The following is a 27,479-nucleotide window of genomic DNA, read 5'->3' as shown; positions in this document are numbered from 1 at the left end:
ATACATTGTGATCCACGCGGTATTACAATGAGAAATTTTTGATTTATTAAAAAGCAGGTCATAAGACGTGTAGACAGCACAATCAATCATCCCCAGCGCAGTGGCTGAACAGCAAAGCTATAAATCAACCTTTAGAAACAACGACTTGGGATATAACAAGCACAAAATAACACAGGATTCCCAACCAAACAAAGTATCACATTTCTACAGAGATATTTTAAAGATGGTTGTTCAAGGGGAGACATCAGACCTCAAATTCAGCAATCCATTCGAAACACATTTCTCTCTTGAAAATGACAGTGTTTCTCCAAGAGTGAAACGATGTCTCATCTCGATTCTTCCTACGACCCTGAGAGTACACAGTACACCGTATACATCATCAGAGGGATTGCAGTCAAGTTCAATGTCGATTGGCAGCTGTTTATAGTTTCAACGCGTTTGCAAGTGTCTGGCAGGCAACCAACGGTTTATCAGCGAGAGTGGATTCAGAGGAAGCACATCTTCAAGTGGGTTCGGAAGGGCTAACTTCTCAGGGTCTGCATGGTTCACCCATTGGGACGCATACGAGGGAACCTCTGCTCGTGTTTCCAACCCATCTGGCAGATTTATCAGCGTCCCCACATACTGGATTAATAAAAACAAACACTGCCCGCCAATTCCTAACCTGCAGCGTGAGAACAAAAGCTAGCTCAGAATTTAAGGTGCTCATACGTCTCAGCACCAAATGGAACCAAATACTAAAACACCCTTGACGTCCTCAAGTTCCTTCAAGGGCAACAGAGTCCCACCCCCCACTGTACAGCATGACTGTGGGGACGTTCCTCGTGAGTATTATTCCATTTCCCCTCTTTAAAAGATGAAGCCTCCAGCCTGGTGCAGGATGGTTCAAAAGCAGCAGCAACAGCTGCAGCGGAGGCTCAAGGTACTTCGTGTACACGCTCTGAATCATTGCGCAGCTAAGCTGAGGAACAAGGCACAGCTAGCCCCAGACTGCTTCCCCCCCCATCAACAATTCTCCTTCAGTCACAGCCTGCCGTGTAGAAACCTCAAATGTAACTTTTTATTTTGTGAAATAAATAATTGGGAGCCTTCCAAAGTTTTTGGCAGGGGATCTGCCAATCCTGGTTACTGTCCACACAGCCGGGGTGCTTAGCTTTCTATTTTGCTCGCGCATTCCATTTTAGCGGGCAGGGGTTGGGCCTTTTTGGGTGTGGAAAGATGCTCCAGTTCATATCGCCCCGATCCGCAGGTCCCCTTCTGGCCTGGGCTGGCGCCGTCCTCCCCAGCCTTGGCCTTTTTCAGCTCAATGATCTGCTGCATTTGCGAGTCGGCGTATTCCGGCTTCACGGACAGAGGGCAGGCGGGGACGGCCACCTGCAGGATGTCGGCCACCATGTACGGCTTCAGCCAGCCCACCAGCGGGGTGCTCCCTGGGGTGTAGTGCGTCTGCTTGTGGTAGAACAGCAACCCATCCACCTGCAAGGCACAGTTCAGGTCACACGCCGATTCGGGAGAGGAACGGGACCCAGCTTAATGTGGGACCTCAGTTTCTTAAAGCATTCATCCCTTACACACAAGTTTTACACTTAAATTAATATTTTACAAGATACAAATAGAGAGGTGGGGCTGGACATGGGGTGGGTGAGAGAGAGGGAGCAAGGAAAGACTGAGAAAAGACAGAATTGTATTTATAGAGCAAACCTAGGACATCTCAAAACTGTTTACAGCTTTGTAAATACTTTAAGTACTTATTAAGTACTTTTGAAGTCCAGTTATTGTTATAACATAAGGAACACTGCAGCCAATTTGCACATAGCAATCTCCCACGAACAGCAATGTGATAATGACCAGATCATCGGTTTCAGTGCAGTTGGTTGATGGGGATATATTGGTCATAATATTGGAGGTAACTCCCCAGCTTCCCTTCAATGGTGCCATGGGATCTTTTACATCCACCTGAGGGGACAGACTGGCCTCAGTTTAACATCTCACCTGAAAGACAGCAGCTCCGACAGTGCAGCACACTCAGGACTGCACTGCCTATATTTTGTGCTCAAGAATTTTGGAGCGGGGCTTGAACCCACAAGTTTCTGACTCAAGAGAGCAGCGTGCTACCCACTGAGCTACAGGAACTCATCAAGGCTGCTTCGACAGCACCTTCCAAACCCCCGACCTCTATCATCTAAAAGGACAAGGGCAACAGATACATGGGAACACCACCACCTCCTGCAAGTTCCCCTCCAAGCCACACACTATCCTGGCTTGGAAATATATCGGCCGTTCCTTCACTGTCGCTGGGTCAAAACCCTGGAACTCCCTCCCTAACAGCACTGTGGGTGTACCCACACCACATGGACTGCAGCTGTTTAAAAAGGCAGCTCAACCACCACCTTCTCAAGGGCAACTAGGGATGGGCAGTAAATGCTGGCCCAGCCAGCGAAGCCCACATCCCGTGAATGAATAAAGAAAAAGACTCTAAACAGGAACAAATGGCTCTTGCACCCAGAAAGTGGAGGCCTGAGGCACAACAGTTCCTTAAGTTTCATTTTTAACTTTGAAATTTTTCTCTCCCAAAATGTTAACTAGATTTGTTTGGGGTCACGAGCTGGGATTCTCCAGTCACTCTTATTCTGACGTTGGTTTGGCTTTACAATAAAATAAATGGGTTAGCGGCAGCATGGAAACAGGTTGAGTGACGAGTACAAGCTGCTGTCTTCGGGAGACGAAAACAAGTATATAAAAAAAAAGGATTGGGGGAAGAATGAAACAAGTAGATACACAGTACACTGTAACTTCCTTCAAACACTTTTCATTACCTCAAATGGATAATTTTCAGCCAAAGTCTGACAAATGGCTTCTGGTGTACATGGTAAATGTGACATGCCCACGAACTTAAACTGTAGAGAGAAGAGAGAGATTCACTTTTGCACTTTTCAACAGTAGCGACAAACCAAGTGTATTGCTGGCTTGCAAGCCAAAAAAATGTTAAAAATGACTGTACGGAGCTTGGTCTGTTTTGTGACACATAGAATATACAGCACTGAAACAGGCCATTCAGCCTAACCAATCCATGCTAGCGTTTGTGTCCCGCTCAAGCCTCTTGTCTTCTTTCCTCATCTAACACTACTAGCATAACCCTTTATTCCCTTCTCCGTCATTTTGCTTACCTAGCCTCCCCTTAAATGCATCAACTATTCACTTCATCCACCTGAAAGATCAGGCTGGCGAATTAGGCCCATTACCAGTCTTCTGGACTCAATGTTAAGTTCAGCAACTTTAGGCCATAATCTCTGCTCCTCCCATTTTGTTTCCTTTTCTTTGCATGTACCCATCTTAATCTTGTCTTTCTTACTCTTGCGTTTGGAGGGTAGCTGTTTGTGAATAGTATTCAGGTGGTGGATATTCATTTGGTGGGGGGGGAAGAGAAAGGATCTCACCTGTGCTCATATAGAGAGGGCAGCTAAAAGAGATGGACGCACAATATGTAAGGAGTATCTCTTAACTAAAAGCTTGAAACTTCTGTAAGCCTAGGTTGCGTTGTTCTATCCTTCACGCCTTGCTCTCTCAGTTGTATCGGAAAGGTCCAGGATAGGGTTAAAGTACTGCCCAGTTTGTTTTTCCTTCAAATCGAATTGTGTTCCCTGTTTACATGTCTCCTTGTTTGCTTTTCCAGTATGGTTAATGTTCTCAACAGCTGTGTGGACGAAGCAGAGCAAAGTCTCGCCTATTTTGATGCCACAGGTCCCTTGTTCAAACAGGAGGTCCGTTGACATTTGGGGCGGGACAGTGGGTTTCCGAACACATTGACATTATGCACCTGAACTCCAAATACATGAAGCAAACATGCACCTCACGGAAGTGATATTCCCACTCCTAAGCCAACCACCTTACTGCCCGAGTGAAAAATGATACAGCAGGAAACCACTTGGGTAGAACCGAAATAAAAACAGAAAACTGTTCTTCCAGTTCTGATGAGAGACTGTCGACCTGAAATGTTATCTCTGTTTCTCTCTCCGCAGAAGCTGCATGAGCTATTGAGCATCTACTTTTATTTTTAAGATTTCCAGCGTCAGCAGTAATTTGCTTCTGTACTTGGGTAAGGCAGCTGGCTTCAACAATTTGCTACATAGATTCCAGCCACAAAAACCACACAAAAAAAAAGTCCAACTTTTTAAATGTCTCAATTAGATCAAATCAACTTTCTATACCTCCCCAAGTTTATTCTTTTAAGTCTGGGTATTACTCTGATGAATCTGCACAATGCTAAACACTGTACTCCAGATGGGGTCTAAGCAAAGCTCTGTACAGCTGAGGATAATTCCTTCCTCTCTATCTCAGCTCTTTTGAGATTATATCTATTTGTGGATTTAATTTGGACCTTTTTTTGGCTTTTGGTTGACTTGGCTAAAGAAAACGTTATTCTCTGCTCACCAAGTCAAGGATGTCAGTGCGAGGGAATGGGGACAGTTTCATTCGAGATGCGGTATGCCATGGGGCCTGAGCTTCCTCTCCTCTGTATCTCAACTCCAAACAAACCTTCACCCCGTTAAAATGACATTTCACTGGCATTTATTGCCCTTGTTACTCAAATGGAAAATTTCAAGTTAGGGCCAAGATTATGGTCGGTCTAATGTGGTGGATTCCCATGGTGCAGTCTGTCCAACCTATGGAGACGAGACTTTGACCCCCAGTCTACCAGGCCTGATTGAAACCCAGAGCCACTGTGTCATACTGTGCCTGAAAATAACTCACTTAGCCCAGTCGGTGATCTCCGTACGAAGGTAAATAAACCATCAGCTCAGACTGGTGTCTGCAAACATTGTCACAAAGAAAGAAGAAACACTCACTGGATTCCGGGATGCGATCTCAGCCAGCTTCTCACCTTCCTCTTGCAACTTTGACTGAAGCCAGTAGAATCTGAATTCTGTCTATTTTTTAAAATAGAAATTAAAAACATTATTTACTAAATATCATTTACAAACCCATTGACGGATCTTCATTAGTGCAGGACCTGATCATGCCCTCAGGACATTCCAAAGCACTTCAGAATTAATTACATTTTGAAGTGGATTCCTTTACTTTGTAGGCAATATGGCATCCAATTGGTACAAGTCAACGTTCCCAAACACTAAGGTCATACACATGACCAGATGACCCTTTCTTAGTGATTTTGAGGGATAGGTGTCAGCCAGGACACTACAAGAATTCCCCCACTCCTCTTCCATTACTGTCACGGGATCCCTTGTATTGTTTGAGCGGGCAGATGGAGCCTCGGTTTAACGGTCCCTTCAATTCCTTCAATACTGCACCGTGAGTCTGCTCTAAGTGCTCAGATCTGTACTGGAGCTTGGAGCCACTCGGAGACGGGGCGCACTATCAACTGGGCCAAGCTGACATTTAATATCAAAGTCCACACGCATTTGAAAACAGAGCTGATTTTGTTTTAAATTTTAGCCTATTCAAGACTTGTATTTTGTAAGGAGCTTGTTAAATAGATGAAACATCTTCAGGGCATCTCCCATGTTTTACGCAAGTAAGAGCGCGCGTAAGAGAAAGAGCGTCTTTAATTTCACTATCATCATACAGACCTGACAATCATAGACTGGGTGACCCCTCCAACACATCACATCTAAGACAAAGTATGTCCTGTTCACTTCGCTGTAGATACAGTCCAATATGGTGTAATCTGGAGAAGGGAGGTCCAAGAGTCAGCAATAATTAGGATAAGAGAATCCAGAAAGATATTCTCTCCAAAGCTCAATTACAAGCCTCTCAAATCAATGACATCGCATCCAGAGGGGCTCAGGCTAATGAAAACGAACCATCAAGTCTCCTGTGAGTTCATGTCCCTGAATTAATAGATACAACATTTGATTGAAGGGTTCCTAGTCTTCTATGGGCAACTGAATGGGAGCAGTTACTGACTCAGACAGTGCAAAGGAATGAAATGTTAAAGGATCTGGTTCACAAAGGAAAAGGAGAGAACTTGCATCACCACCTCTGGTCGTTCTAAGTGCTTTAAAGCTGCTGAAGTTCTTTTGAACTGCAGTCACTGTTGTTATAATCCATAAAGTCATGGACTGAAGGATAGAACTAGAGCCAATCTTTTCAGACTTTTATAAGTACTCATTTATAGACATACACATCACAAACATGCTCCTCCTAGCCCAACTCCCATAGTTTGTCTGTTCCTCTTTATACTCTTTCGAGTTATCAACAGTCACAGATTGCAACTCTTTGAGTACAATCACAGTTCTTGGTTTTCCGGGAGTGGGACATGTTCCTCTTTATAGCAGCACGAGTGAGTCCCTAGTTAATGCACACCACCTGCATATCATTAAACAAGCATTACATACAGTTAACAACTGGGGGAGCAGGGGAAACATTAGGAGCCAATTTGAGCACAGCAAGCTCCCTCAAACAGCAATGAGATTGTGATCAGATCATTTTCTTTTTAGTAATGTTGGCTGAGGGTTAAATAAGGACCAGGAGATTGGGGAGAATAGAAACATAGAATGGTTACTGAAGGAGACCATTCAGCCTGTCGAGCCCATGCTGGCTCTATGCAAGGGTTAGGAGCTGGCTTAGCTTTAGCAGTTAAAAGGAACCATTAATGCAGGGTGTATTACTAAAGGAGTGCTACACTGTCAGAGGTGCCGTCTTTCAGATAAGACATTAACCGGAGGCCCTGCTGGCCCCCTCAAGCCAGACTAGTTAGACTCACTCCTCTGTCCTTTCCTTCTACCCTCGCAATTGTTTCCCCTTCAGATGCCTATCCAATTTCCTTTCAAAATCCGTGATTGAATCGGTTTCCACTGAGCTCTCAGGCAGTGCATTCCAGATTGTAACCACTCACTGTGTAAAAAGGTCTTTCCTCATGTCACCTTTGGTGCACTTGACAATCATCTTCAAATTGGCATCCTCTGGTTTCAATCTTTCCGCCAATGGCAACAGTTTCACTCTTTCTCAACCCCCTATGATTTCGAATACCTCTAATCAAATCTCCTCCCAACCCTCTCTCCTCCAACAGAGCCACAGTTCCTCCAATCTGTATTCCTCATCATGGAATCCTTCTCACAAATCTTTTCTGCACCTTTTCTAAATCTTTTACATCCTGCCTGGAGTGAGGTGTCCAAGAATTGGACACAATACTCCCATTGAGGCCAAACCAGAGACTTATAAAAGGTTCATTATAACTTTTGCACTCTATGCCTCAGTTATAAAGCCCGGAATCCCGTATGCCTTTTGAACTGCTTTCCCAAGCCTCTCTGCCACCTTCAATGACTTGTGAACATATGACCACCTCTCTGTTCCTACACCCACTTTAGAATTTTACCCTTTTAAAAAAATATTGTTTCTCCTCATTCCTTCTACCAAAAGTCCCCTGCCCTTTGTCTAAATGGTACCATGGGATCATTACACCTACCTGAGGGGACAGGCAGGGCCTCCGGTTAACATCTTATCTGAAAGACGGCACCTCCGACAGCGCAGCACTCCTTTAGTAATACGCCCTGCATTAATGGTTCATTTTAACTGCTGAAGCTAAGCCAGCTCCTGAACACCAACAGTCTCAGTAACAGATCCGCCCAGCCCCTGCACAACCCCAACACCAGTTGACAATGACTTCTTAGGCAAATGCTTTTTTAGTCCCCCTGTATAAGCTGGCCCAGCCAGATAGCTCAGTGGATAGAGGATAGTGCAACATTCAGGCATGCGGACAAAGGTCTGAGGCTTGGTTCCAGGTCCATGCCGTGTTAGGGCAGACACTGGGATTAGCCTCAATGCCCACTGGCTTGAAAGAACGTACATCACAAAACTTAAATAACATTTCAGCCATGGTTCTTCCTCTAGTCAGTATTCTCAACCCTTGCTGAAAGCAAGCATAGGCACTGATCAGATCTAGGTACGGTCTCCATCATATAAACTGTTGACGGTGAACAGCATCTATATCCTACGTTCCACCGCTATATGAGTCAATTACAAAGGCACTATTTTTCTACTACTTCAAGCTGTTCAATAAGTACTTACTGTTCAATAAGTACTTACTGTTCAATAAGTACTTACTGTTCAATAAGTACTTACTGTTCAATAAGAGCTCTGCTGATTTCAGGCAGACAGGATTTCAAGCTACAGTTTCAATCAGCTGTTTGCACCTTGTTAAACCACGATCACATGCCAGTTCTGAGATTCTGATACAAATGCTGCTAACAAATTGGAGAGGCGGTTGCTAAGTGGAGATTGCCTAATTTTAAAAATATGTTGGTTACTTTATGCTTTTGCCGCCTACTGCATATAGTGGGAAAATCTCACCAACACCAAAAGTGCCTACAATATGAGGTGGGGACTATATTCAAAATTTGGAGGTGTTTTGATAAAAATAAATGGGGAAAAGCTATTTTCACTGGTCAGGCAGTTGTTGCTGATATGAAATCATCAGCAAAAGAATGAAGGGGAAGGTTAAAAGAATAATTTTCAATGCAGTGCTTGCTAGGACAGAATTCCCAACCAAAAAACTGGAGTGGAAACAGGGTTTATAAAACATTTTTGAAACAGGGAGGTGGTTGAACATTTGTTAAAAAAAAAGATGGCACAGATTTAAGATAATTGGCAAAAGAAGCAATGGAGACACGAGGGATAACTTCGTCACACAGCAAGTGGTTAGGATCAGGAACGTACTGCCCGAGAGTGCGGTGGAGCCGGGTTCCACGGAGGTGTTAAAAGATGGAATTGGATCGTTATCGGAGAAGGAAAAATATGCAGGGCTACAGGGGGAAGGTGGGGGAGTGCCACTAGGTAACGTTCTCTTACAGAGAAGTGGCGCAGATACAATGGGCTGAATGGCTTCCCCCTGTGCTGTAACAATCCTGTGATACTGTGCAAAAAAAGAAACAGAATTTGAAATGTATTGGGAAAGGGCGGAAGGAAGGGGGTTGAAGTGCATGGAGCTCTTTCAGAGAACCAGTGTAGGCACGAGGGGGCTGTAAATCTCGCTCTGTACTCGATTTTGACCCTCTTGGGCCTGGAACCAGTTTGTGGGTGAATCTTTCTGCTTAACTCGAGCGAGCTTACTTAAAATTATATATGATTAAAGTGCGCTTACCTTTGCCTGTCGCAGAGTTATGCCGATTTCCACCAGGGAGAAGCGATGGAAACCTGTTCACACAGAAGCCACTCCGTGTGTATGCTGCAGTGCTGCCCTGGCCAAAGGAGATCCAATAGAAACCATTAGCAGGTCAACCCATCTTGGAGCTCTTGGTCCCCATTTTTCACCTCCTCAATCTTTTGTGTTATGCCTTCTATTTACCCCTCTCTCCAATCCCTAGTTACCACTCATCAAGCTGCCACTGGGAGCTGATACCAGTGTTCAGCCAATACTGTCAGCCTTGTCTTAATGCTGCAATAGCAGCACTGGGTGACTCAACTTTTGGGTCCCTCCTTCCGATTCAAGGACCAAATCTAGTTCAAAGGCTGGAAATATCCCAGAACCTGTTTTTTCCCCCCCCATTTTTGTTTTTGCAAGTGTTCTCAGCCCCCCTCATTTTCTTACTTCCCCCCCCTCTTTATCCCACAGGATTCTTTCACACCCTCCAGACCCAGAGGACAAGGCGACAAGAACCCATTATCTGATTTCTATTAAAGAGGGTCTGACAAAGGGCAGGATGGAGATATGTCAACGCTGTCCCGAGTGACTAAACAGCTTCCAGGTTTTAAGTGTGTAATACGTTAAGTTTTAACTTTAACTTCTCCACAAAAACATATTCTCGTATGTATCAAATTTTAAATTAGTTCTTGTGAACCACTCTTGTATTTTAACTTTTGTGCCTCAGTAGTTCCTGCATTTTTATAGTAATTACAGCTCCCCCTTTCCAAAATTCTTTAAAGCTATCATCTCTCTCCAGCTGGCCTATCCTTTGTGTGCCATGTCTTAGGCCAGGATACCTTTTTCTACAGCCTTCCGTTTTCCCCTTTCTGGCCCCAAAACTCTTTCCAATCTTGCAATAAGTACCAGTGAAGCTGCTCAAACAATGAAGCTTAGAGTGAATTCCACCTGCCCGTCACTTATACACTTTTACACCAGTGTTTTGGTGAAATTATAAGTACTACAGATATTGCAATAGCACTGATAAAAGCAGCGTGCTGCGAGAATGTGTGTCTATGGGCGGCAACAAGGCTCAATCAATCCCACAGGGGAGGGAGGATTTTGGGCGTTCAGTACTTACTCTGGAAGCTACAATAAGAGTCCGCTTGCCGACAGGACAGACCACCAGCAACCACTCTTCAACCAGGTCACCAGGTACATCCACCAGCCATTCAGAGAGCATCAACTGCAAGAGAGAAACAGGCACAGCCAATGACAGGCAGCTTCTTTGTCAGGTGGAGGAGGGTGTATAAAATACCATATGTTACACCCTGTTGTTTAAATGTCCCACAAAAGATGTTTTAACGTGCCCTTTGAATGTTTCTTATAGGCTGGAAAAAGCACACAATGACAAAGAGAAGGTGCGGAGTGAATTACTTTGACCTGGCTCGATTGAGAACAAAGCTTTGAGCTCAGCAGTTCAGTGGACTGAGAAACTTTTCACAAGAATCAAAACTTCAGGAATGGGTAGTGAGTGAGAGTCCAAGAGTTCTGATGAAAGGTCATGTACCTAAACACTAACTTTGTTTCTCTCTCCACATATGCTGCCGGACCTGCGGAGTGTTTGAAGTATTTTCTGTTTTTAATTAAGAGCTCATGAGGATTTGTTCCAGGAGAAAATCAATTCTGTGGTCAGAATTCTATAATCCGTACTCATCTCTGGAAAACATTAGTTGTGTATTAATTATGTTTAACTGTATGAAGGTGGTGGGCATTACTTGGGGTTTCACTTAAACACATATAAAGAGACACTTATTGAAACTGTGGTGTGGTAATGTTTAGCTCCATAAATAAATGTAAGACGGAGTAAAAACTGGCTCCATTACGATCCTTCACAAATTCACTGTCCGGAAATAGAGTCGTTGCAAAAATGATCAGATCGCGATGTTAAAAATTACTTCTGGAAATATTTTATCTTCAGGCTTCCTCTGCGGAACCCTTTGCATCCTTTATTTCGCCAACTAAATTACAAAACAAACTTATTTTTTCGGTTCAAGCCAATCACCACAAGTGGCTCTCCCACCGAGGAATCTCAATTTTATTCTTCAGTGCGTCTGTGATGGTTCACTTGGTAGCGCTCTCTCACTTCAGAATCAGGAGGGCATTGATTGAGAGCCCATTCTGGAGACCCAAGCACAAAGTCTAGGCTGACAATTCAGTGCAGCAGAGTGTAAGAGTTGCTGTCCCCCAGATAAAATACTAAACCGAGGCCCTGACTGCCCTCTCAGATGCAGGTAAAAGGGCTCATGGCGCTACTTTGAAGAAGAGCAGTGGAGTTCTCCCTGTTGCCCTGGCCAATATTTACCCCTCAATCATCATCACCAAAACAGATTATCACAATGCTGATTATGGGACCATTCTGTGTGAAAATTGGCTGTAATTCCACTTCAAAAGGTAATGCACTGGTTGTAAAGCACTTTGGGGCATTCTGAAAGGTTATGTGTTCTTTCCTTTATCAAAAAAAAATTGAATCAGGGATAAATTTGCACCCAGAATTTTCCGTCTGCCAAGTTCCCAATCTCAATCAGAAGTGGAGGTTAGGTCTGCGCTGAGAGAAAAATGGTACAACGGTGAGAATTTCTCCAACCCTTCTTCCGTGGAACCCTTTGCATCCTTTATTTCGCCAACTAAATTTCAAAATAAATTTATTTTTTTCGGTTCAAGGCAATCACCACTAGTGACTCTCCCACTGAGGAATCACTCCTGTGCGCCATTCAGCAACTAGTTTCAGATAGGGATGACAATGACTAAACAAAACTTAACAGTTTGAAGTGAGAGTGCTCCCTTCATGCTCATCGACACTCTCTGATGTATACATCGAGATTCAGATCGAATCTGTTACCAGTTGCAAATGGCACAGACATCCCATACAAGAGCAATGAAAGTCTATAATCCACTAGTCTATGAACAAAGAGTTATCATATAGTCTCAATGACAGATAAGAAGATAAGAAGCAGGAGCAGTCCATACAATCCCTTGAGCTAGCTCCGCCATTGAATACAATTATAGATGATCTTCTGCCTCAATTCTCTCAACCACTCCCCATATCCCTTAAGTCTCTGACAGACCAAAAATCTGTCTATTAGGAGCAGGAGGTTGATTGCTCCTTCCCTGCACTGTGACGATTTACTGTAGTCTGTGCAAAATGCTGGAACACTGAGCAGGAAAAGGTTCAACTGGTGACCTTCCTCTTTCAGATCATTTACGGGCAATGTTTTTCTTTTGTGTTTCAACATCTTCCACATTCCCAAATGCTGCCAGATTTACAGAAAAGGCTACGCTTGTCCCTCCTGCACAGCATTGCATTATTTAGCAACAAACATTGTTAACTCTCTGTGTGTTTATAAGTGGCTGTGCAGGTGTTGTGGCATTTACGATTTTGAAGCAGTAGTATTAGTGATTTTGGGCACATTTGGGCAGGTATTCCGGAGAGGCAGTTCAAGCAGCCAGGCAACACACAGAACATGGCGATAACTTTGTGTATCCATTCATATTCTTTGACCACAACACCCAATTCTGTGACCTCTGCTCAGATGAACAAGGGCAGCCGGTGCACGGAAACACAACCAACTCCAAGACATCCTGATTTGGAATGACAGTACATCATCGTTCCTTTGCTGGCACTGGGTCGAAATTCTGGAACTCCCTCCCTAACAGTACAATGGGTATAGCTTCACCACATGGTCTGCAGAGGCTCACCCTGCTCAAGAGCAATTGGGAATGGGCAATAAATGCTGGCCTTGCAGGCACCTTAAAGTAAAAAGATTAGATGAGCTATTTTCCAATTAATGTTCTCTCCCAATTTCACTCACTGGGAAGAACATAACACATTTTTAAACATTATTAAAATGTTCTTGTAATTGCTTCAGCAGCACATATACCAAAACTGCACAAGGGCAACTTGCCAATTCATCAAGTGCTGCATATTCTAAGCCAGGGTTTATTCTTGGGAAAGACCTATTCATTACAAGCTACTCTCTCAGTGCAGCAGTCCAGCCGCTGGCAAAGTGAAGATAGCACAGGCCTCTGCCAATGCAACTAACTGCTGGGCCCCTTTCCAAACCTGACTAATCTCAGCAGTGAACAAACTGCCTCTGACCACCCTGCAATTCGTCATCACTCCCACTGCAAACGCACATGTACTAAAGATGAGTAAGGATTTCCTAAACTATGTACGTGAATATAACTCTAAACATGTTAAACAAGTGACGTTTTGATACATTATTTTGATACATCATTAACTGTGCAATGGCTCTGTAAAAGTAAGAGTCTGAACACACAGCGGAAATGACAATTAAATGCCCGATCTCCTTTGACTCTTCGAGCAATGCCATTTTCAGTCTCTTCCTCCAAGGTGATATCAGCACTGGAGGGCAGCTGCCTCTTTGCCCGAGTGGATTCAATTACTTTGATGAAGCTGCAAATCTTGACTGAGTTTCACCACCTCAGAACATCCCAAGGTGCTTTGTTTTTGAAGTGTAGTGTAGGAAGCAGAGCAGCCAATTTGCACATAGCAAACTCCCACAAACAGCAATGTAATACTGATCCTTTTGTTTTAAAAGTATGTTGGTTGAGGGATAAATATTGACCAGGGCAGTGGGAAGAAGTCCCCTTCTCTTCTTTAAAATTGTGCCATGGGATCTTTTACATCCAGCTGAAAGGGCAAACAGGGTCTCGATATAACGCATCATCCAAAGGTTGGGCTGGACTGAGAGTCGACCCTGGGACTATAGTGAACGCCAACACTTGGAGGGGGACAAATGTGGCTTGTGACACAACCCCCCCCCCTGCAGACACTTGAAGCTACTTCAAATGGTTTGCACGAGGTCACGGTCAACCAATCGTCCATTTCGGACAGCAGCAACATGCAAAAGAAAAAATACATGTGCTGCGCCTTAGAGAGATGACATGATATAATGCAAACACTTTTGGGAAAATCACTATTTAGAGAGACTAGTTCACCTGAAATCAATTTAAAAATACAATCTCCATGTACTTTATGCTGTACTGGAGCAGATGGAATACACTGCGTATCTGTACCATTAATTTTATTTAACTCCCTGGTGGGCTACTTGATATAGGCTGGAAGCAGGTTTGCGTATCAGAAAACTTTGCTCATAGCGACACCTAGTGGGAAGACTGGACAGTCAACCTCTGACCAAACTAGCTGGAGAGAGTCTGTGATACCCATGTGATATTCCTCTGCTTCCACCAATTACTTCTATGCTGCTGTAATGTCACATCTTAAATAATGCTGAGCAAACCCTGGTCACGGAAATAACCTTTTCAGCTGTTTATGCTCAAAGTTTTTCAGACTTTTGGTTCCTCTACCCTCTTCACAGTCAGAAAGCACCTCAGATACCATCTTCCTTCTCCTACAGGGCTCCACTCTCTATTAGAATATTCATATTGATCCCAGCACCGCAAAGCTTTGAGAATATGAAAGGTGCTTTGAAAAGTTAAGCCCTTTCCCCTCAAAATCAAGAGGCAGAAGCTGTTAATTTAACTGACATTTGAAAATAATTTCCTGTTCTAGGATATGAGTATGAGGTGGTGAACTGCACAAGTGAATGAACATCCCACTCTAAGATGCATTCTGTCCCTCTTTTCATAAGACCATAAGACATAGGAGCAGAAATTAGGCCATTCGGCCCATCGAGTCTGCTCCGCCATTCAATCATGGCTGATAAGTTTCTCAGCCCCATTCTCCCGCCTTCTCCCCGTAACCTTTGATCCCCTTACCAATCAAGAACCTATCTATCTCGGTCTTAAATACACTCAATGACCTGGCCTCCACAGCCTTCTGTGGCAATGATTTCCATAGATTCACCACTCTCTGGCTAAAGAAGTTTCTCCTCATCTCTGTTCTAAAAGGTCTTCCCTTTACTCTGAGGCTATGCCCTCGGTTCCTAGTCTCTCCTACTAATGGAAACATCTTCCCCACGTCCACTCTATCCAAGCCTTTCAGTATTCTGTAAGTTTCAATCAGATCCCCCCTCATCCTTCTAAACTCCATCGAGTATAGACCCAGAGTCCTCAAACGTTCCTCATATGTTAAGCCTTTCATTCCTGGGATCGCTCTCGTGAACCTCCTCTGGACCCTCTCCAGGGCCAGCACATCCTTCCTGAGATACGGGGCCCAGAATTGCTCACAATATTCTAAATGTGGTCTGACCAGAGCCTTATAAAGCCTCTGCAGCACATCCCTGCTTTTATATTCTAGTTCTCTCGAAATAAATGCCAACATTGCATTTGCCTTCCTAACTACCGACTCAACCTGCAAGTTAACCTTAAGAGAATCCTGGACTAGGACTCCCAAGTCCCTTTGCACTCCAGATGTCTGAATTCTCTCCCCATTTAGAAAATAGTCTATGCCTCTATTCTTCCTACCAAAGTGCATGACCTCACACTTCCCCACGTTGTATTCCATCTGCCACTTCTTTGCCCATTCTCCTAACCTGTCCAAATCCTTCTGCAGCCTCCCCGCCTCCTCAATACTACCTGTCCCTCCACCTATCTTTGTATCATCTGCAAACTTAGCCAGGATGCCCTCAGTTCCTTCATCTAGATCATTAATGTATAAAGTGAAAAGTTGTGGTCCCAACACTGACCCCTGCGGAACTCCACTAGTCACTGGCCGCCATCCTGAGAAGGACCCCCTTATCCCCACACTCTGCCTCCTGCCAGACAGCCAATCTTCTATCCATGCTAGTACCTTGCCTCTAACACCATGGGTTCTTATCTTACTGAGCAGCCTCCTGTGCGGTATCTTTTCAGTCCCTTCTAAGTTAGTTTTGCATTATAGTAATGGTGCAGAGTGCATTGGACAGAGCTTGTACTATTCAGATGGGACTACACTGCCATCTGCAGCAGGGAAGCAGAACTAAGCAAACCAAAATGCCATTTATGGTTTCAGGCATGTATAATGGTTACAGCACAGGAGGAGGCCATTTGGCCCTTTGTGTCCATGCTGGCTCACTGCAAGATCAGCTCAGCTTGTCCCACGCTCCCACCTTTTCTCTATAGTCCTGTAAATGTTTTTTTTTCTTTCAGATAATTATCCAACACTCTCTTGAAAGCCTCAGTTGACTCTGCTTCCACCACACACTCAGGCAGTTCTTTCCAGGTCCTGACCACCGGCTGCGCAAATAAGTTTTTCCTCTTGTCTTTGCTTCTTTTGTCAATCACCTTAAGTCGGTATCCTCTGGTTCCCAATCCTGGTTCACCAATGGGAACAGGTTCTCTCTATTTACACTGCTCATACCCCTGATTTTGAACCATCATTATCGTCAGTATCTGGGGATCTGTCAGAATTGGTCACTGTAACAAGATGCTACTATAGTACAATATAGGATATACAAAATGTACTTTTAAATCATTAAATCACCTCCATCAAACCTCCTCTCAACCCTCACTTCCCTCATGGGAACAACCCAGGCTCTCCAATCCAGCCAAGTAACTGAAGTCCCATATCCCTGAAATCATTCCTGCAAATCCTTTCTGCATCCCCCTCCAATGCCTTAACACCTTTCCTCAAGTGTGGTGCCCAGAATTGGACACAATACTCCAGTTAACGGAGGTTAGGTGGGAATGTGAAGTTGAGGCCACAATCAGATCAACCATGATTTTATAGAATGGTGGAACAGGCTCGAGTGGCCGAATGGCCTACTCCTGGTCCTAATTCATATGTTTGTTCGTATGTTAAGGCCGGGCCAGTCCGTCCACAGTTCTGGTCTCCATATAATAAATAACGCGGCCTCCCACAAATAGCAATGTGGTAATGACCAGATAACTTTAAGTTAATAAATATACAGAGGCACCGGGGAATGTACAAGAAAGATTCACAAGAATGATAGCAAAACCGAGAGGTTATTATTATTAGGAAAGATTGAACAGGTTGGAACAAAACACTTCAATCCACAGAAACAGCAACAACAACAAATCAGATCTGAACACCTATAAAGCAGTGACAAGACCCACGAACATTCTCATAAAAAATTGTCCTTTTGAGATATTGGGAAAAAGTGGAACTAAAAATCAAATCAGTATAGCCTCATCATTCACAGAAATATTAAACAAGTGGTTGTACTGTGCTGCATTTTATATAGATTACTATGTGAATTAAGAGCACATTTTGTGCATCCTATAAATTGTATTATCTTGTTACACCTACCAATTCTGACAGATCCCCAGATACTGATGATAATTAAATGATCACTTATTCAGAGGAGGGCAATTCACAATGAGCTGTGGGGCTGCTCTCAAACAAAAAGCATTCATGACGTGGCAATGAGCAGCCTTGTCGAAAAATCTGTCTTTTCTCCTGACAGAAGCTATCCAGCATCACTGAAACTTCTGGTCACTACCACATTTCCATCTGTGGGATCTTGCTTTGGACAAATTGGCTGCCATGTACAGCACACCACAAACAGTTGATCAGAAAACTGCAAGATGCTGCAGTTAGAAAGTCTTAGCCACAACCTCAGGACATCCCAAAGTGCGTTACATTTCGAAATGTAGTCACTGTTGTAATATAGGAAATGCAGCCCAGCATCTACAGCCTTTGGGGGGGTGGGGTCAGAGTTCCAGAGTTGTTATTCTTTCTGTGAACAGCCCATCTTTAATTTTAAGGTTCTGGACTTCTTCACCACACTATTTAACGCACAGGGACATAATCAATGCGGGTCTCCGAGCTCTTGCACTGGTTTCAGATGCTTCCGGTTTATTACCCCATGCACTGGGCCTATGCAAAGAGCTGAAGGAGACCGATGCTGATGGAGGGGAACTCTCACTCCCATCTCCAATTTTCCTTCTTGAATTTCCTGAAGAGTCGGACTTGGCTTTAGCTCAAGGGGCACTAGCATTGGCCATTCACCAAGTTAAGTAGCCTGCCAAAACTGTCATTACAACCACTGCTCACTTATATGTAAACATTTCCAGTACAGGTCAATGTACAGGGATTAGGTCAATGTACAGGGATTAGGACAGGGAACACAGCCTAATTTCCCTATATTAGCCTAGAGATGATGTAACAATCCAGCTGCTGCAGCTTGATGCATATCTCTATGGCTTCATCGGAAACACCACCCTTTCCTTGGTGAACACACTTTGGGGAACAACTCCGAGCATTTTCTGACCTGGTTTGCGTAACGTTTGGGTAACTTCTTCTTTGCCACCTCGACTTCCATTTCATCGTGTTCCTCCGACTCCTCCTCACTGTCCTCGCCTCCTGTCCAGTCATCTTCAGCTAGACGCCTTGCGTGGTTAACGTAATTTAATCGCTGCCTTTGATGCAAGAGGGCAAAGCAGAGTTGAAGTTGGTACAGCACCATGCTTAAATACAGTGCAATATAGAGAATTTGTATAGCGCCCTTCACAACTACAGGACATTACAAAGCTCTTCACAATCTACAATCAGTTAATTACTTATGAAGAAAAGCCACTGTTGGAATGCAGGAAACGTGGGCAGCCAATTTTCACACAGCAAACTCTCACAAACAGCAATGTGATAATGACCAGATCATTTTAAGTTAATAAATATTGACCAGCACAACAAGGAAATCTCCAGTTCTTCTTTGAAGTCATGCTGTGGGATTTTTTATGTCCACTTGAGAGAGAGGATGGGCCTCAGTTTAACGTCTCACCCAGGAGACAACACCTCTGACAGTGCAGCACCTTCTGAGTGCTTCATTTAAAACAACAGAAAGTCCAGCTGAAGGAGATACTCCAAAAACATCAGTCTGCCTTTTATCTTGACAGAAACACGACAAAATGACTGAAGCATTATCTGCTCTCTATCACACAGCCATTTTTGGATTCTTGCTGTGCACAATTTGGCTACCACATGTCCTACATGACCACAGTGACTGCTTCAAGCACATTTCGTTGGTTGTAAAGTGCCTTGGGATATCCCAAGGTCGTGAAAGGCGCTGCATAAATGCAAGCCTTTTTTTTTATAATGGAAGGCAGCACCAAATAAAACCTGTGCCACCAGAGAAAAACAACAGGACGCTGCCATTAATGGGGACATGGCCTCGGGGGCCAATTGAGTTACAATCAGTAGTAATAGGTTATCACATTTAAAACGTGAATTGGAGCATTTCTGAGAGATGCTGTTTGTTCACCAGGACAGGGGCCAAGGTTTCATCGATTAAATAAACAACCTCATTTCGATCGTGATATTTCAGTTCATGTGCCTGTGGGGATTCAATCGTCTGCTGTACCGGGAGATTTAAAATCCCAGCCCATTATGCAGTTGGACAGGTTAATCATCCCTCCAGTAGTACCACAATTCCCTTCTCTCAAGGGCAAGATCAACTGGTCCTGGAACAGCTGATCAGCCAACTGAGAGCTGCCCATCAAGCCACCTGTACCTAAAGCTCAGGTAAAACTGGCCCCTTAATGAAGACCATAGCCATCCTCCCCCCTAGCTAGGATCAGCCCTGCAAGTGGCTACCATTAGCAATTGAGAACCTGCCTATTTGAATCCATCCCTGAGCCAGTGTGCTTGGCATAGTGAACGCAACACCAGTTAACAGGCATTCTGCCCATCAGCACGGAAGGCTGGCTCCCTTTTCTTCCCGCCACTCCCATTCAGTTTATTGATGTTAATCAGGTGGTGAGGAATTGCAGGCAACCAGTATGAGCAGCAAGGACTGTCAGGTCAGGTGAAGCACAGTCAGATGCAAAGTAGAGCTTGGTTGCTGCCACCCCAAGGTGCCCGAGTCCCAACCCCCCCGAAGAACGCCCACTAATGTCACATTTCTGCCCATCTCCCACACCTTCACCCTGTGTTGAATCACAGGTGCTGTAGGTCTCTGTGTCTTAGTTAGGAACTGTACTGAAATGTCCGAGAATTATTTCACATTGGGCTCTTACAGGTAGCGGACAACGTGACGCTCACACCATCAGTACGGGCCGGATTTCAACCCAAGGCTGGGGGGTGAAAGGACAATGTCTAACCTCCTGGACCAGCTAGTTCCCTCGAGGTTGGCACTCCATGGAATTTTCCTGCCAAGATCAACAGAGCATCGTTTGATCTTGAGGCACCCCTGACTGTCAGGGCTCATTTCTGTTAGAGTACATATCATAGAACAGTACAGCACAGCACAAAGGAATTTCTACCCATCGAGTCTGTGCCAGCTCTTTCGAACAGCAATTCAGTTAGCCCCACTTCCCCGTTCTTTCCCAATTCCCTGCAATTTTTTTCTCCTTTGAGTATTTGTCCAGTTCCCTTTTAAAGGCGATTGTTAAATCTGTACCCAACTACCCCCTCAGGCATTGCATTTTAGATCCTGACCATTTATTGTGTAAAAAAAAGTTTCCTCATGTCGTCTATGGTTTTTATGCCAATTACCTTAAATCTGTGTCCTCTAGTTATCAATCCTAAAACTAATGCAAACAGTTTCTCTCCATTCACTCTACCTCAACCCTTCATGATTTTGAGCACCTCTATCAGATCTCCTCTTAGTCTTCACTGCTCGAAGGAGAATAATCCCAGCTTCTCCACATAACTGTACTCCCTCATCCCTGAAACTATTCTAGTAAATCTCTTCTGTTCCCTCTCTGAAACCTTTACGTCCTCCCTGAAATGTGGTGCCCAGAACTGGACAGTACTCCAGCTGGGGCTGAACGATGTTGGCCCACAACCCCGCTCACTCCGATTGGTGTTCTGGGAATACTGCCACCTGATCCAGGGGAATGGGAGGGAGTTTCAGGCAGCAGGTCACCAATAAATCAGCTAATCTGCTGCCAAGTGATATCACAAGCCAAAGAAGAGACAGACAGTGAAATGCTGGAATCTGACTCCAACTGCTCCCTCAATATCTGCCAAAACACCAGGTAAGCAAGGACGTGGATAATCGAGTCATTGCCATATTATAGAATGGTGCACTAACTTCATCCATTGAGGGAAGGCTGCTGTCTCAACTCATGCAATCAAAAGCCAAGCACACATCCAGGTGCCATCCGCTCTGCCCTCCATGGGGCAGCGGGTGGTAACGAGGAGCAGGAATTCTGGTTCACTCTTTCACTCCCCATTCTGGGATATCGAGTCCAATTGCAGTGCCTCTCCCTCCTACTGCCCTGCCTGAACAGAGGAGACACCACGGGTGCATTCTGCAGCCCTTCCGATCTGTCGCTCAGTGGGTAGCACTCTCGCCGCTGAGTCAGAACTTCACTCCAGGATATAGAGCACAAAATCAAGGCTGACACTCCACAGCAAGAAATGAGGGGGTTGCTGCACTGTCAGAGGTGCAGTCTTTTGGATGAAATATTAAACAGTTTCCTTCTGACCTCTTATGTGGATATAAAAGATCCAATGGGACTATATGAAAAAACGGAAGTTCTCCTCTGTCTCCTGACCAATATTTGTCCTTCAACCAACAACTAAAAACAAAATCTGGCCATATATCTTATTGCTGTTTGTGGGAGCTTGCTTTGTGCAAATTGGCTGCTGTGTTTCCTACATTACAACAGTGATTACACTTCAAAAGTACTTCATTGGCTTTAAAGTGATTTTGGATGGTGTGGTTATAAACACAAGTCTTTGAATCAATAAGGAAAACCACCCCAACCCCCGAATACAAAATAATTTCCCCATTCCTTTTCCTGATGTCAACATGACCTAAAGCAGCAACAAGAATCTGTTCAGCAACAACCACACAGTGTAACTGTACAAACAGAAGGTGTAGAAGGTCTCATTAATCGGATACTGTGACCCATCATTTTCTTAGTTTTCATAATTACATGACTGGTAGAAGCAGACTTTGGAACAGCAAAAACTGATTCATCAAACAACTTACATTATATAGTGCCTTTAACACAGTAAAATGCCCCAAGGCACCTCGCAGGAGCGATATAAAGCAAAGTTTGACACCGAGCCACACAAGGTGTGATTCGGGCAGACAACCAAAGGTTTGGTTGGGGTTTAAGAAGAATCGCAATGGAGGAATGAGACATGGAGCTTCAGGGAAGGAATTCCAGAACTTAGGGCCCAGGCAGCTGAAGACACGGCCACCAAGGCTGAAACAATTCAAATCGGGGATTGTCAAGAGGTCAGAATTAGAGGAGCACAAGTATCTCAGAGGGTTGTGGGTCTGGGTGAGATGACAGTGATTGGGAGGGGCGAGGCCATGGAGGGATCGGAAAGAAGAATGAGAATTTTAAAAATCAAAGTATTGCTTGACCAGGAGCCAATGTAGGTCAGTGGGTGCAGGGTTGATGGGGGAACGGGGCTTGTTGTGAATTAGAACACATGCAGCAGTTTTGGATGACCTCCAGTTTACAGAGGGTAGAATGTGGAGGCCAGACAGGGGTGTGATGGAATAGTTGAGTCTAGGATGGATGAGGGCTTTGGCAGCAGATGAGTTGAGATGGGGTGGAGTTGAGGACCATTCACTGTCACAACATAAGCTGCTGCAGTTTTGTGCATCATGTTATTCAATGTTCAACCCCGTGTTGTCTTTGTCTCCCTCACTAATCCACATCTTTTCTATTTGCCGAGCTGACGTTAAACAACTGTGACAGATCAATAGTCACGGGTATGGGGAGCTGGTGAGAAGGGGCGATGCAGCTGGGCGAGTGAACCTCCTAAACTTTCCAGTATTTGCAATGACATCGTTGCTTTCCTTCATTCCAATGACTTACGATTTTTGGGTTTCCAGAAGTTTCCGCCTGCGCTCCGCCTGCTCCTGTGTGTTGGATTTGATTTTGTACTGCGCGAGACGTGGGTGGGGAGCAGCAATGCTGTTCAGGTCCTGAGAGACTGCAAAGCTGGTGGACAACGCCTTGCTTAATTCGTCCATAATGATCCCTGCAAGAAGAAATCCCATGGCACTATTTCAAAGGGCAGTAGGGGAGTTCTCCTGGGCAACATTTATCCCTCAGCCAACATCACTAAAAAGAGATAAATCTCAAATCCAACAGATAATCTGGTCATTATCTCAGTGCTGTTTGTGGGAGCTTGCTGTGCATAAATTGGCTGCTGTGTTGCCTACATGACAACAGTGACCACGCTTCAAAAGCGCATGATGGGCTGTGAAGCACTTTGGAACCTTGTTATATGAATACAAAATAATGTTAAATGAATTAGGAGGCTGCCTTTTTGAGCTCAAGTGGATAAGCCAAACTTGTCCTTTATTTTCTTCTTATGCTGCTTCTCCCGAGCTGGCTCTCTCGCCTTCTTGCAGAATCTACAGACAAGCCAAGAGAGCACGCACCAAACCTCCACCAGTAACAGCCGAAACTGGCTACAGGGGGCTGTGCAAACTGGAGTGAATGAAGATTTCACCCTTATGGGAAAGACAGAGTCCATGCTTTCAAACGCATCTTTTAAAGGGATTGGTGGACAAAGATTTGTAGCAGACGGAGATAGAGGGGCTAGACAGAGAGCCGACCATTGGGATAGTTTAATTGCTGTGCAACACATACTGTGCGTTTCATCAATGGGCAATGCCAACAATAACTTATATTTATATAGCACCTTTAACATAATACAATGTCCCAAGGCAGCTCGCAGGAGCTTTATGAAGCAAAATCTGGCATCAAGCCACATAAGGTGATTCTAGGGCAGATGTCCCAAAGCTTGGTCAAAGGGGTAGGTTTTAGGGGTGTCTTAAAGGAGAAAAGACAGGTAGAGAGGTGTAGGAAGGGAATTGAAGAACCTAGGGTCCAGGCAACTGAAGCCATGGCGACATCATGATGGAGCAATTAAAATTGGGAATGCACAAGAGGCCAGAATTGGGAGAGCATTTCGATTTTCTCAATAACAAATTGGGGCAAATTTCTGCTCATCCAGTGCTGGGTGTCAGATAAGCAGTCTGATAATTTAGTGACAGTAAAAGATTTGAGAGAGCACGTGTGGATGTTCGCACTGTAACATGTGAAAACTACACTTGAGGATGATGTCGCCAAGGGACCAAACGTAGATGAGAAATAGGAGTGGGCCAAAGATAGATCCTTGGGGGAGGTCACCAGAGGTAACAGTGCTGGAGCAGGAGGAGAACACACTGCAAGTGACACTCTGGCTACGATTAGATAACAAAGAATGGAACCAGGTGACAGCATTCCTGCTCTGGGAATAGGATGACATTCCCAGCTGGACAACAGTGGAAAGGCGTTCCAGGAGGATGGTGTGGTCAACCGTGTCAAAGGCTGCAGACAGGTCAAGGAGGGAGTCACAGTCGCATAAGATTTCACCTTTGATAAAGAACGGTTTCAGTTATGTGCCAGGGTTGGAAACCTAATTGAAGGGATTCAAACATGGAGTTCTGAGAATGATGGAAACAGATTTGGGAGGCAACAACACTTTGAAGGACTCTGGAGGGGTACAGGAATTGGAGATGGGATGGTAGCCTGCAAGGGCAGTGGGGTGAAGGGTTTTTTTTTGAGAAGAGGGATGACGATGTCAGATTTGAAAGAGGGGCAGAACCTGGAACAAGAGAACCATTAACAATAACGGCTAACACGGGGACCAGGGAGGGTTAGGGTAGTCAGCAATTTATTGGGAACAGGATCAAGGGAACAGGAGGGTGGATCTCATGGACAAGATGAGCCGAGAGAGAGAGAGAGCATAAAGGGAGATAGGAGTGAAACTAGAGAAAGGTGTGAGTTCGGGGTAGGGCAGGAAGGAACTTTAGAGGAAGTTTAGCCTGGTGAGCAAATGGAAGACAGGGAAGTGGCAGCTTATCCAGTGACCTCAAGGTGACAAAGAGCTCTTCGCACTTATTGTTGGAGATAAGGGTGGAGGAGACAGGGGAGAGGGATTCAAGAAGATGGTCTGCAGTACAGTAAAGAAGCTGGAAGGGGAGGGGGGGGGATGGTGGTGGTGGTGGTTGGGGGGGGGGGATGGTGGTGGTGGTTGGGGGGGGGAGATGGTGGTGGTGGTTGGGGGGGGGGATGGTGGTGGTGGGGGAGGGGGATGGTGGTGGTGGTGGGGGGGGATGGTGGTGGTGGTGGGGGGGGGGATGGTGGTGGTGGTGGGGATGGTGGTGGTGGTGGGGGGGGATGGTGGTGGTGGTGGGGGGGGTGGTGGTGGTGGTGGTGGGGGGGGAGATGGTGGTGGTGGTGGGGGGGGGGATGGTGGTGGTGGTGGTGGGGGGGGGATGGTGGTGGTGGTGGTGGTGGGGGGGATGGTGGTGGTGGTGGTGGGGGGGGGGATGGTGGTGGTGGTGGTGGTGGTGGTGGGGGGATGGTGGTGGCGGTGGGGGGGGATGGTGGTGGTGGTGGGGGGGGGGGATGGTGGTGGTGGTGGGGGGGGGGATGGTGGTGGTGGTGGGGGGGGGGGGGGGAGATGGTGGTGGTGGTGGGGGGGGGATGGTGGTGGTGGTGGTGGGGGGGATGGTGGTGGCGGTGGGGGGGGATGGTGGTGGTGGGGGGGGGGGTGGTGGTGGTGGTGGTGGGGGGGGATGGTGGGGGGGGGAGGTGGTGGTGGTGGTGGGGGGGGATGGTGGTGGTGGTGGTGGGGGGGGGGAATGGTGGGTGGTGGTGGTGGGGGGGATGGTGGTGGTGGTGGTGGGGGGGGGGGATGGTGGTGGTGGGGGGGGGGATGGTGGTGGTGGGGGGGGGGATGGTGGTGGTGGTGGGATGGTGGTGGTGGGGGGGGGGATGGTGGTGGTGGTGGGATGGTGGTGGTGGGGGGGGGATGGTGGTGGTGGGGGGGGGATGGTGGTGGTGGTGGTGGGGGGGGGGATGGTGGTGGTGGTGGGGGGGGATGGTGGTGGGGGGGGGGATGGTGGTGGGGGGGGGATGGTGGTGGGGGGGGGGGATGGTGGGGGGGGGGGGGATGGTGGTGGGGGGGGGGATGGTGGTGGGGGGGGGGGGGGATGGTGGTGGGGGGGGGGGTTTGGGGGAAGTTGGGAGATGGGGGGGTTGGAGATGGGGGGGTTGGAGGTGGGGGATGTTGGGGGTGGGGGTTTTGGGGAGAGTTAGGAGGTGGGGGGGGTTGGGAGAGATTGGGGGTTAGGAGGTGGTGGTGGGGGGAGTGGAGGGGGGATTGGGGGTGGGGGGGTTGGGGGAGAGTTAGGAGGCGGGGGGGGTGTTTGGGGGGGGGGGGGTTAGGAGGTGGGAGGGGTGGAGGGAGGGAAAAAAAGTCAAAATAAGGGACAATCCCTTAAAATACAGGAGGCTTGGTCACCCCTGGGTGTACACACGGCGCGGGGGGGGGGGGGGGGGGTGTACACACGGCGCGGGGGGGGGGGGGTGTACACACGGCGCGGGGGGGGGGGGGGGGTGTACACACGGCGCGGGGTGGGGGGTGTACACACGGCGCGGGGGGGGGGGGTGTACACACGGCGCGGGGGGGGGGAGGGGGAGGGGGAGGGGTTTAAGCTTCATAATGATGGATAAAAAAAACCCCATTTCAACAGAAAGTGGCTTCAAACGTTGGGAGAGTTTTAACGTCCGACTGAGTGAAGCTGCGGCTCACACAGATTAACCGAGTGAAAGTAAATTAACCATCTTGTGATAATCGGTGTCCGAAACCCCGCAAACCCCACATTGTGAGGGCCTCACTCGGCTGCTACTCACCGGCTTCCCCGCTCCCAACGCTGCTGAGGGTGGCCGACCAGCAGCTCACTCACTCCCTCCCTCACTGCCCCGCACTCACTGCAGCGGGTGGCCGACCAGCAGCTCACTCACTCCCTCACTGCCCCGCACTCACTGCAGCGGGTGGCCAACCAGCAGCTCCCTCACTCACTGCCCCGCACTCACAGCAGCGGGTGGCCAACCAGCAGCTCCCTGCCTCCCTCACTGCCCCGCACTCACAGCAGCGGTTGGCCAACCAGCAGCTCCCTCCCTCCCTCACTGCCCCGCACTCACAGCAGCGGGTGGCCAACCAGCAGCTCCCTCCCTCACTGCCCCTCACTCACAGACAGCAGCGGGTGGCCAACCAGCGGCTTTCCCCGGGACACCCGGCAACTTCATCCAGGGTGAATGGAACGGGCCAGGCACGGCGCATTGCGTTCAGCCAAAGTGTGTTTGATGTCAGTCGTGCAATGCAGGACAACAGGATTCATGTTCGCCTCCTGTCAAACTCCCCAGAATCTGGAATGAAATTGGAAAGCTCTCTATCAAAATTGGACTTGCTTAGTCAGAGTGAAATCAGACATGTCAAAAGAGGAATTTGCATTTATAGAGCGCCTTTAACGTCCTCAGGGCACCCCAAAGCGCCCCATAATTAATGGATTACTTTTAAAGTTGTCACTGTTGCAATGTTGGGAAAGGATTGCAAAAGACTTTTTCTTCCATTTTTTTAATTCCAGTTTTTTTTTTCTCTTTTGAGAAGTTGACACAGGTAAGAGCATAAGAAAGAGGAGCAGGACTAGGCCCCTTGGCTCCTCAT

At 46.5% G+C, this 27,479-nt stretch overlaps 1 protein-coding gene across 1 annotated transcript; it reads right to left on the bottom strand.

Annotated features, from left to right (window-relative positions):
- Positions 1-22: 22 nt before the first annotated feature.
- snupn (snurportin 1) lies at positions 23-26,685 on the bottom strand. The gene is made up of 9 exons (XM_078532547.1): positions 26,666-26,685; positions 22,787-22,952; positions 18,277-18,424; positions 10,221-10,325; positions 9,101-9,197; positions 5,589-5,686; positions 4,848-4,928; positions 2,817-2,897; positions 23-1,476 (listed from the first exon to the last, which is right to left on the bottom strand). Exons 2-9 carry the CDS (start codon positions 22,942-22,944, stop codon positions 1,150-1,152), a joined length of 1,095 nt encoding a protein of 364 aa, XP_078388673.1. The 5' UTR covers positions 22,945-22,952; positions 26,666-26,685; the 3' UTR covers positions 23-1,149.
- Positions 26,686-27,479: the final 794 nt, after the last annotated feature.

Source organism: Cetorhinus maximus, chromosome 30 (assembly GCF_964194155.1).
Source record: "Cetorhinus maximus chromosome 30, sCetMax3.hap1.1, whole genome shotgun sequence".
Taxonomy (NCBI): Eukaryota; Metazoa; Chordata; class Chondrichthyes; order Lamniformes; family Cetorhinidae; genus Cetorhinus; species Cetorhinus maximus.
The sequence above is the reverse complement of the archived record's forward strand: the minus strand, read 5'-3'. Positions and strand labels throughout refer to the sequence as shown.

Excerpts from the sequence above, each read along its gene's own strand:
- snupn (XM_078532547.1), bottom strand. The coding sequence starts at position 22,944 with ATGGACGAATTAAGCAAGGCGTTGTCCACCAGCTTTGCAGTCTCTCAG. Across the intron at positions 2,898-4,847 it reads AGATCGCATCCCGGAATCCA|TTTAAGTTCGTGGGCATGTC; the intron begins GTGAGTGTTTCT and ends TTCTCTCTACAG. Across the intron at positions 1,477-2,816 it reads CTGAAAATTATCCATTTGAG|GTGGATGGGTTGCTGTTCTA; the intron begins GTAATGAAAAGT and ends TGTGCCTTGCAG.